General features: G+C 38.8%; 3 protein-coding genes across 6 annotated transcripts in view; 1 reads left to right on the top strand and 2 right to left on the bottom strand.

The window, feature by feature from the left end:
* LOC122078380 (alpha-mannosidase At3g26720-like) overlaps positions 1-4,300 on the bottom strand; it is a 36,495-nt gene extending 32,195 nt beyond the window's left edge. The window contains exons 1-9 of one of the 3 annotated variants that reach the window (XM_042644346.1): positions 4,104-4,300; positions 3,764-4,019; positions 3,370-3,455; positions 3,157-3,282; positions 2,222-2,396; positions 1,830-1,949; positions 1,547-1,630; positions 1,377-1,448; positions 714-827 (exon numbers count right to left, since the gene is read on the bottom strand). In XM_042644346.1, the coding sequence (XP_042500280.1) occupies positions 714-827; positions 1,377-1,448; positions 1,547-1,630; positions 1,830-1,949; positions 2,222-2,396; positions 3,157-3,282; positions 3,370-3,455; positions 3,764-3,958 (972 nt within the window). In that variant the 5' untranslated portion in view covers positions 3,959-4,019; positions 4,104-4,300. Of the gene's footprint in view, positions 1-713; positions 828-1,376; positions 1,449-1,546; positions 1,631-1,829; positions 1,950-2,221; positions 2,397-3,156; positions 3,284-3,369; positions 3,456-3,763; positions 4,020-4,103 lie in introns of those variants that run through there. The other 2 variants (XM_042644347.1, XM_042644348.1) reach the window with 2 other exon arrangements.
* Positions 4,301-6,440: 2,140 nt separating this feature from the next.
* Positions 6,441-7,862, top strand: LOC122078381 (magnesium protoporphyrin IX methyltransferase, chloroplastic). The gene is made up of 2 exons (XM_042644349.1): positions 6,441-7,104; positions 7,181-7,862. Exons 1-2 carry the CDS (start codon positions 6,511-6,513, stop codon positions 7,583-7,585), a joined length of 999 nt encoding a protein of 332 aa, XP_042500283.1. The 5' UTR covers positions 6,441-6,510; the 3' UTR covers positions 7,586-7,862.
* Positions 7,863-8,272: 410 nt separating this feature from the next.
* Positions 8,273-11,295, bottom strand: part of LOC122078688 (trihelix transcription factor ASR3-like) — a 4,315-nt gene continuing 1,292 nt past the window's right edge. The window contains exons 2-3 of one of the 2 annotated variants that reach the window (XM_042644783.1): positions 11,146-11,187; positions 8,273-9,005 (exon numbers count right to left, since the gene is read on the bottom strand). In XM_042644783.1, coding sequence (XP_042500717.1) covers positions 8,716-9,005; positions 11,146-11,187 — 332 coding nt within the window. In that variant the 3' untranslated portion in view covers positions 8,273-8,715. The remainder of the gene's footprint in view (positions 9,006-11,145; positions 11,188-11,295) is intronic. The other variant, XM_042644784.1, reaches the window with a different exon arrangement.

Genomic DNA, 11,295 nt, shown 5'->3' with positions numbered 1-11,295 from the left:
GGGGGGGGGTTGGGGGCATCTTTATTAACTGTACTAAAAGTTAATTTAACAGAAGTACCAAGAAATTCACAATTTCTCACAGTTTCTTTATTAGGTTTCAATAAGTATAACTAACGCGGAGTCCTTCTAAAAAGGGTGTACCACTGAATGAGGCTCTTGCCATTACAGGATCTAGGGAGGGTCATAATGTACGCAGCCTTACCCCCGTTCGCGGAAAGGCTGTGACCACTAGGTCAAATGGAGCAGACTTATCATTGTACCGAGGCCCACCCTCTATGTGGAGTCCTTGCAACTATGAATAATCCATGCTAGGTTCTTCACGTTTATCCTCAATGTGAACATTACTTTCTCTGTCTAACCCATGTTATTCTTGTGGGGCCGAAGAGCATACTCCATTGCCTGCCTTCAGTTGTCTTAATCAGTGTCCACTTAAATGTGTAGGAGATAATGAGAAAAATTCAGAGATGCAAAAAACTTCAAAAGTTCTGGCATTCTCACATTGCATAATACAAAAAAGCCTTGCATTCTTCTCATTTATTGTAAACAAAAGCATGATCATAGAAGAGTTTCGACTTTTAACAATAACATGGAGTACAAAAAATATTTGGAAGAAAAACAACACTCAAAATCCCAAGCTACAGTTACATTGCTGAATCAAGGTTCTTGTTGCCTTTGTCTAATTTTTTTGCTGAAGGTCATTTTAGGGTAATTACCTTATTGACATAATGAATAAGCTTGTCCATCTGCCTAAACCATGTGTTTGCATATTGATACCGGAAGTCTGTGCCCATGGTCCACATTATATGATTTGTCCTGGTTACACTAGCCTGAAATTTAAGAATATATACACACTATGTTAATAATATGAGATGGAAAGAAAGGCTTGTTTTCATAAGTGGAACTGTAGTAGAATAACACAATACATTGGATTATTAGATTGACTCTTACTTTAATTAGAAGCCAAGATTGGTGGAATCATACATGGGTAACTAGAATGAAAAGGATTCCAACACTATTGATCCTCCATCAACTCTTTCTTTGTCATTCTTCAAAATTTCAATTTCTATCAGGCAGTCAATCATTGGAATTTTAATTTCTATTTGGGTACAGTCAGATGGTGGTCAGATAAATTTCAAGGGGATTAAAATCCATTAGGAACATGATTTTCAAGAGCTTTCAGAATTATCACATGATAGTCATAGTATGACCTCCGAGGTTATACTGATGGTGGATAAACTAAAGACTAATACCTTGCAGTAGACAACAAACTCGAAAACTATAGGAAAAAAGCAATCAGAAACAGCCCAAAAATGAAGAGGGTGTGTGCACTTGAGGGTTACCATGGTAAAGAAAATATCATCTAATTCCCCACTTACCTGTGATAAAGCTGCAGCCACAAAGTCATTCACTCGCTCTTGGACATTGTAGTCAAACAGAAGAAAGTCATCCTTCAATTGAGAAAAGAAACATTTAAAAGAACATATCCAACAGATCCAAGGAATACTTATCAAGGAAGCAAAAAAGAGAGACCTTGAAAGACAGATACCTGAACAGGGGAAGATTCATCATTTAACTCAAATGTGAAGCCATCAGGAGGATCATAATGCCTGGGGAATATACCTGTTAATATCTGTGTTTATTAAAGGAAAGGTTAGAAGAGGTGCAACATATAAAATTTCCACATACAAACTGTAGGTTAACAGAAAACAAAACTAGGTTGTCTAATTCAATATAAGGGACATAATAATCAGGGTTGAAATTATTATTCACTTGGTGAAACCATATTATGAAAAAGCCAAAGCAATATATAAACCAATTGTTAGTCTAACCTGTGAAGACGAACCAAGGGACTTTGAACCCTGCCATACAACCTCTAGACTCTTCTCGTCCTTCCGCTTTGCTCTGTCTTGGTAATCAATCCGAGCAAAAAAAAGAGAGTCGAACCCTAACTGCGAAAGTAGTTAGGGCTTGAGAATATAGAACTTAAGGTGCCAACTAACCAAACTCAAGCAACTTTTTGAGAACCCGATTAAATAATTAGAGTCATTCTACAGGTCATCAACCTCGGATTTTCTTTCTAAACGTAAGTTCTTTATCATAATAGTAACACAATATAGTATGTTTGGCAATGAACAAATAATAATAATAATAATAATGGACCATATATGCAATTGTGTTTTTAAAAGTTGAACAATCTATAAACCACTAGTAAAAGACAGACCTCCGCCCCAAGCAAGTAAGCCTGCACTGCAGAATGCCCAAAAGGATCAATCTGCCAACCGATTCTTGGGGTCTGACCAAACTCTTGTTTGATAAATTGATGCCCCAAAGTTGTCTGATCAATCATGTCAATATAATGTGGTGTAGCCTCATCATGCATGCACATACCCCCATTTCTACAAAATACATATAAATATTAGAGGGCAGAAAAGGGAGGGGGGGGATGCAAATTCCTATGGCTGATATTTACAAAACTACCATTACTAGTAGAGCAAAGAACCTAGCATGTTATAAATAACAAACTATAAGGTAAATAAAAATCACTACTTAACTATTATCAATGAAACCAATAACTTAAATCTATAAAGAGAACAACTAGTCAACTCAACTCAACTATTCCTTGTCCATAGCCTCATCATGCATGCACATACACCCATTTCTACAAAATACATATAAATATTAGAGGACAAAACGGGGGATGCAATTCTTATAGCTTCTATTTACAACACTAGCAGGTACTAGTAAAGAAGATAACCTAACATGCAAATTCCTACTTAACTATAATCAATAGCCTTATCATACATGCACATACCCCCATTTCCACAAAATATATTTAAATATTAAATTAATGGACAGAAAAAGGGGGGATGCAAATTCCTATGGCTGCTATTCACAACCCTAGCAATACTAGTAGAGCAGAGATCCAACATTTTATAAATAACAAACTATACGGTGAATGAAAATCACTACTTAACTATAATCAATGAAACCAATGACTTAAATATATAAAGAGAACTACAAGTCAACTCAACTAAATCTTATCCAAACTAAATGGAGTAATCTACAATGATCCTACTTCCTAAAAACCTACAAAGAAGGAAGAAAAATGAAGAAATAGAATGTAATACAATTAGAGGCCCTGGTTCTTTCACAGACCTACTAAAAATGAGGAAGTACGATAAATAAGATATTACATAAATTCCAGTTGACCCGAGCTGACGAGCTGCTTGACTATACGCTGAACAGCCTCGCTCTGCTGTCTCCACCACCGCTGGAAAAAAGCCTGCCCGGGTCAAAACAGCATATGTCAATCCACGAGGGGGGAAAAAGGGTAGAAGAAAACCGCAAGTGAGAGAGAAAACAAAATTTGCCTGCTCAACATAGATGAACTTCCGATTCTTATCGGCCAACAATGCTTGAATTACAGAATCCAAGACGTTCTGAACGCAAGCTCCCTGTCCAAACGACCATCCCGCAAAAGAAAGAAAAATGAAAAAATAAACCAAAAACAAAGTTAATAAATGGAGTACCAAGTTTTCCCAATGCCATGGTGAACGGGGAGGGTGCTTTAAATGCACACATAGTGTATCATAAGGGAATTTTGTGAAAGATACTAAAACCCTAAAGGGTTTGTGAACCCTAGGATGGGGGAGGTGAAGTAAAACTTCGTCCACAAATAAAACAAAATTAAACAAGAAACAGGGAGAAGTTATCCTTCACCGTGCGGTGAATGAAATGTAACAAGGGAATACAAAGCACATACCCGAATTGAATTGTTGGCACCGGAGTAATACTGATCAACTGTCTTTAACCAACCAACATCATCATGGGAGTGAGGAACCAAATGAACATTGATTTTCTCAGGAACGACCCCTTGCGAAGTGTTGTAAACAATGAACTCCGATCGCACACAGAAAAAGCACGCGAATAAAATCACAACGATCATGCCAACCACCATGGATGTTGCTGGTCGGGCTTTGAAGCACGACGACCACGACAACCCTTTAATCCTGTATAATCTGAAACAAAGCAAACGAAATTAAATCAAGAACAAGAAGATCTAGGGAAACCCACTATTTCCGTCTCATCTTCTACAGTTTCACCTGTTCAATCGACTAATAACTTCAGATCATGCAAAGATAGATTAAGATACAGTGGTTTACAACTGTCGAAGTGAGTCGGAGAGTTCTTTCTACACACCGAGAGAGGGATGGTATAGAAGTCTGGCACACACTCTTTCAGTTCTATCGAATTTCAAGATAGTATGGGGATTTGGGAATGCCGTATAGCAGTCTGGCGACTCTGGCCCTCACTTTATTGTTTATATTATTATAATTCTATTATCCTAACAGTGCCGCTTAATTGGACTTTTAAAATTTAAGTTCGTTGCTTAAAATCCACGCGGCGACTAGTCGGTGACCGTTTATTAACTTCCGAGCCAAGAAATATCAGGAGGATAGATTTCCGTTCTCCGCTCCGCGCCCAATAATAGCAACTCCAGCACGTGTCTTAAACAGTTCCGTTTCGATGTAAACGATTCGGTCCGCTCATTTTAATAAACGGTTTTACGATCTTGTTTTAAACAACACTTTGATTTCGATTTTAAGAGGACATAATAAAAAAATATATTTTTCATTCAAATGGCTTCTTTCTTTTTTATTTTTTTACTATAAAAAATGTGAATTTACATTAAATTAAAAAAAATATATTTTTTTTAATAATTGTAAGATTATTATTGTTTTTATGTTTTGATTTTTTATTCAAAATGTTTGAATGAAATTTAATTTTTTTTTCATATGATTTGTTTATACTTATAATAATTATTATTGTAATCATAAATGACTTAACTTATTATGTATATATATATTAATTGGTTTTAAATGGTATCTTACACAGTCTATCGTTGGTTTAAATTGTTTGACTCAATGTAAATTGATTAATTAAAATATCTCAATTTTGATATCAAAATCGAATCATTTATTGAACAATTTTCAATGTAAACTGCTCTATTTATTTTGATATACTGATTCAGTTGGTTTTGACACCCTTAAGCATAGAAGTGCACGAAATTACTATCCCACCTCAGGAAAATAAAAATTCTATCTATTTTGATGCTCGTCGACACTAGTGCAAATGCCATGCAATAAGGCAATGATTTCTTGCCCTAATTAAAATTACCCAAAAAAAATATAGAATTACGTAACCACCTAAAATGGTGTCCTTCCATCGTCCAGTTTTATATTTTTTTAAGAGAGATTGGGTTTCCTGAAAGGCAGTGGGGGCAACCCATGTGCCAGCGCAAGCCCAATGGAAATGCAAAAAAAAAGCTTTTAACAAGGGTGGTTTTCCATATTTCATAAGGGGTGGGGCAGTCATTTTGCCCATTATGTTTCTAGCCACAAGACCATATTGCATTTTAGCCCTTTTTTTTTTTTTTTTTTTTACCACACTCCCTCTTCCCTCCTTTGATCATGGTTTTAGTAATCGGTATTGAGATCAATCGATCTCGGCCAATATTGATTTTATATCAATCCGGATTGGCCTATATTGGTTTGGATCGAACGGATCTACCTTGTTTACAAAAAGGGAACATTATTTATTATTATTATTATTACTATTAATATTTGGCAGAATATTTTTCTTTTACCTTTTTAGTTTTAGTCCAAATTGACACATCGATTTGAAACCCAGCCAGGGGAAGCGCATTATGGCCATGGTTTAAAGTATCAGTATGGCCAATTCATGTAGATATCACTAGAAAAATTTTTGTTGCAGCCCGGGTTGCAGCCTAGCTAGTAGCTGCAACCCCATGGTAACAGCCAAGGAAATGGAATCCCAAGGGTAGGTTTGAGAATACCCACCTAGAGTGTATTATTTCACCCATACCCCTAAGATTCCATTCCCGTTGCAGGTACTTGGCTGCAACCCAGGCAGCAGCCAAGTTTCGTGTGCCCTATATGGGCTGATGTGGCCCAATCTGTATTGTATCGGTATCTTAATCCTCCGTGAGGAATACGGCCACCAATACTGATACCTACAGGCTATAACTGTGGTTACGGCCAATTCAGATCAAATATTTGTAATCGCAAGTTTAAATCCTTAAATCCGACTGGCCTTAATGACTGGGAAAAAACAATAAACCAATCCGTCTGGCCTTAATGCCCAAATCAGAATCCGTGGGCTTTACGAGCCCAGCCCAAACTTTTTTCTACTTTTTTTGGGGGTAAAGACGAGCCCACTCAATCAACCGTTGAAAGAAAAATAATTTATATTTTCAGTTCCCCTTTAATTTCACAGTCATGTTACTTGTTTATTAACAGATTCCATATGACGTGTTCATATTGGGTGCAGTGAGTGACCTGCCTCACAGCTTTGGTGAGGTTAGCATAGGCCACAGAATAAGTAAAAGCGTAAAAAACGATCAGATATCCTGAAATCTGGATAAGATGATGTGTATATCCATCCATCGAGATTCCAGCATTCCCAGGGAGCTGCTTGGAGCTCGCTGTAATGGAGTTCTGCGCAGCCTTTTCCTCTCCCATTTGTTTCCCCAAGACCTCTGTATTATCGGCGACACTGAATTCTCCGAATGAATTCAAAATCAGGACGAGAAGAAGAAACGTAAAGCCCCCAGGAGCCCTTCCAGTTCCACCACTGTCCACCGCTACCGACCTGTCGTCCGTTGGGGCCTCCTTCGATGGTACAACCTTGGCCTTCTTGGGTGGTGGTTCCATCGCCGCCGTGGCCGCTGTGCTCTCCTTCGCCGACCCTGAGAAGCGTAGGCAGCTCCAGGCCGAGGAAGTTGGAGGAGGGGACAAGGAGGTAGTGAGGGAGTACTTCAACAACTCCGGCTTCCAGCGATGGAGGAAAATCTACGGAGAGACGGACGACGTTAACAAGGTCCAGCTTGACATTCGACTTGGCCACTCTAAGACCGTTGAGAATGTCATGAAGATGCTCACCGATGAGGGCCCCTTGAAAGGTGTCTCCGTTTGCGACGCCGGCTGCGGCACCGGTTGCCTCTCCATTCCCCTCGCCAAGGAGGGTGCCATTGTCTCCGCCAGTGATATCTCTGCTGCCATGGTCGCCGAGGCTGAGAAACAGGTAGGTGCTACCGTGCTAGTACTATAACAGGTTTCAGGTTTCCAATGAATTATCTCATTCTTTGAAAAAATGGCAGGCGAGAGAAGAGCTTCTTCAGGGGCAGAGTGATGGAAAGGCAGAAATGCCGAAGTTCGAGGTGAGCGATTTGGAGAGCTTAAAAGGGAAGTACGACACAGTAGTGTGTTTAGACGTATTGATACACTACCCGCAGAGCAAGGCGGACGGGATGATAGCGCACTTGGCATCGTTGGCAGAGAAACGTTTGATATTGAGCTTTGCTCCCAAGACATTCTACTACGATCTGTTGAAAAGGGTTGGAGAGCTCTTCCCGGGTCCTTCGAAAGCCACTCGAGCCTACCTTCACGCAGAGGCCGATGTTGAGAGAGCATTGGAAAAGGTTGGATGGCGGATCAGGAAGAGAGGTATTGTCACCACTCAGTTCTACTTCGCCAAATTGGTCGAGGCTGTACCTGCTACCTGAATCACCCACTGACGCGTGCATACACACAATTCGACTTGATTTTCTCCTGCCCGTCTCCCTCTGACGGATTGACGGCGACGCTAAACCAAAGGATTAAGGGAATTAAATATCAGCTATTAGAAGATTTGACTTTCTCCACATTACTTTTTTTGAGGCTCTGAAGTGCTCCTCTTGTTCTTGTGTATCTAAATCCCTTCGCTGAGGGAGAGCTGTGTGATTTTCTCTTTCAAAACAGTATTTGCAAGAATCAAACACATTGTTTCGTTGCCTCTACAAATGAAGAAGATCAAATACCAGCTTTCCACATCACACACCTGGTTCTGAATCCAGTTTCCTTTCTCCATGACCACAAGGAATGAGATAGGAAAAGGGTCAATTCCAGAATGATGCATCCATACTTTGATACCAATATAAAATTTGTTGTATCAGCCAAAAAGTGGATTTTTTCTTTTCTTTTAATCATCGAAAAGTGGATTTTTGTTCTTGAATTGACACGAAACAGCCTGCCTGTAATGCTATTGGTATCGATACCAACAGTGACCAATACAACAACTGATAGGCTGACGACATTATATCTTTACCTATAAATATATGGCCGTGAACTATGATTAGTCTTTTAACTGTGGCCTGCATTTTGATCTCCTGGTGAAGCGAGAACAAGCAAAATCGACCCAGAAAATGGTAATATGGTATGAACTGATGAACTGCATATTGTTCAATATCATTTTAACAAAATATAGTTAAGGTGAATGAATGACCGATATGTGCAAGACAGACTTCTTGTAATCAATCAGATATACAATCACATATTACAAGACTCCATAAATCTCCTAACATGTATAAAAGAAAGGCCTGCTATAATCCCCTACACAAATTCCTGTGCTTAATTATTTCTGTATGAAATCCTGTAGTGCCAGTCGGCCACAAAGGCGATTAAGAAGCCAAATAGAAGAAGGGGGAGGGTCTATACTGTAAGGAATTTTACAATGATACCTTATGAAAAAGCCAATTTGAATGCTGGTCTGGGATGAATCTTGATGGCAATCCTCCAAATCCTCAGCCTACACTATAACCCACGGAGCCCAGGGGAGAGTGCCTGTCTTATGTACATCACATCCTATAGCTCTTCACTACAACTTATCAGCAATCTTTCCTAAAGCATCGGCAAGTTTGCTAAGAACAGCAACTAAACTATCAGCATGGTCCTTCCGCTGGTCCCTATCCAATTGGCAATTGACATTCTGAGATTCAAGTTGTGCCGCAAGCATTCCACTGTTCCTCTCCAGAACTTTGACCAGATGGTCCTGTAGAGTGGCTTCACTGCCGATATCTGACGACAACCGCCTCCGCTTCCGTCCCTCCTCTTGAGATGTAGACCCTTTCTCAGGATTCACGGTAGGCTGCTTTTCATTTGTTGTTCCTGCAGAACTGAAACCAATCAAAACAATATAGAGTTCCTAACTGTAGACAAAGAGGTGTCATATGTTTGGTTCTCATTTTACTTGAGCAGCTGGATGTTGAACCACAACATCTTATCCCATGTACTGCAATTACCAAGAATGCAATCAACCAAACAATTCTTTTGAAGAAGAAAAGAAACACATTAGTCCATTTGTCGAGACCAAGGTATAGAGAATCCACAATGTAATACTCGCCAAGTTGAGTTCCTACCCTTAAGAAGCTTTTGAGTTCATGTAGACACTTACAACTGTTTTCTTCATAACAGGAATGGGATGAAGCCTCCTTCCAAGAAGAGGAATAAACATGCACAAATGTATGTGCCAGTTACATTGCATCTTCCCCCCCCCCCTTAATAGCCAAGAAAACTGTTATGATTATCCAATTGGAATAGACCTGGAAGACTCTACTGGCTTCTGTATGGTGAGGCTATGGTGGATCTCTCTTGGTGTATCATGTTATTTAGGGGGAATCCAGCAAAAGATGGGTTGTTCAAGATTTTCTATGGCAATGGACTATGAAGATTGAAGGGGACATGTAAACTTGGACAAGGATGCAATGATTTTCTGTTAGGGTTGCAGCAAGAGAAGCCTTACCTGGCTGATTTGTTCCAACACTAGCAGGTTACTAAAGAGAGAAGCGAAGATCACTTACCAATCCAGCTAGGATAGGAAAAATCCACCTTCACACATTTAAATCCACTATGTATTAGATCCTAAGACCTGACAAATCTGATTTGATTCTAGGATCTACTGGAGGAAAATGAACTAGGATGCCCCTTTATATAAGCATTTTAAACTCAAAACTCGTACCATGACTATTACAATCTCTAACTTAATGGTTCAGAACCAAACTAAATTCCCATTCAACGCAAAGAAAACCCAACTATGCTCGTGTCAAGCTAAAAGAGAGACAATAGAGCTAAAAACACCAAGAAAAGGCACTAGAAACCCAATCATCCAATTCTTACCAAAATACACCTATAATCAGCTTTTAAAACATATATATATATATATATATATAAAATAAATTCAAAAAAAAAAAAGTAAACCCATATTTTATTAATCAGACCCAAATAACTAATAGTAAAAAATAAAAATTATAAGCCTGGCAGACAAACTCCCTTGACGAGGCCCCCAAGACAATTGACCTCCACAGAAATTCAAACTTGGTACCCGCACCCCAACTAATCTTAACATAGGTAAAATACCACAGCCCTCAAACTTTTGAAGACCAAATTGAAATCACATCTGATATTCCGGAGGCATTCTAAAGGATTTTGCTCAATCATACCAAATCTGATGCCCTGGTGAAACTTATAACCATCTTGATTGCTTGGTAAACTTCTAGTATAAAGATTGAGCCAAGATTTTCAATCATGGCACAATAACTTCTTGAAGAAGGCTACAAAAACTTGCCACGCAAATGTCTAAGCATAAGAACTAAGGCTACCATTGACAGGTCTTAACCTCAGATAAGACCAACAAAACGAAGAACGTGATAGGGTCGGAACCCAGCAAACATGAGAATCAGATACACCTCACACGGTTATCATGTATGAGGCTCAATAATGCGGTACAAACTCATCAACGGTTGAAATGGAGACCAAGCTACATAAAAACTCAAAATAGAATCCAGGAAATATCGAAATGAAGAACATTTTTGTGGAAATGAGATCCATTCAGTAACTAAATCATTAAAAAGTGCTCACAGAATAGAGATTCAAAAGGTAAGACATTCATTTCTCATTAGATAAAACATATTATGTTTGAAGCAAAAAGGGGCCTCAGTCAGAAGCAAAATAAAATCCTAGGATACAATCCCAATATCAGATTCTCACAGTCACATTACTAGTCTCGTATGACTTGACCGAGTGATAATGAATTGAGACATTCATTTTAGTACATTTTTCTAAAAAATGTTGCTCAGAAGGCTTCCGGTCATCATGTGCAAAATATCACAGTACTGAGTCTACTGACTCCTCTAAGACTCCAAATGGTCCTAAACAACTTGGTATATGGATTTGAAATCCTAAAGGCAAAATACAAAAGACTAGAACATCAAAAAAACTGAAGAATTAAATTTTCAATTTAAAACATTACCTTGATTTAAATCTCTTTTGAAAAATGGTTGGGACTGCTTCTCTGCATCAGAAAACAACCCCAAATACACAAGATATTAGTTTCAAATGGGGGAAATTGAGAAATTCATGGGATTAAGTCCTGCAGATGTTCTAAAACCAAACCAACCCC

Source organism: Macadamia integrifolia, chromosome 5, assembly GCF_013358625.1.
Source record: "Macadamia integrifolia cultivar HAES 741 chromosome 5, SCU_Mint_v3, whole genome shotgun sequence".
Lineage (NCBI taxonomy): Eukaryota > Viridiplantae > Streptophyta > Magnoliopsida > Proteales > Proteaceae > Macadamia > Macadamia integrifolia.
This window is presented reverse-complemented; position numbering and strand designations above follow the sequence as displayed.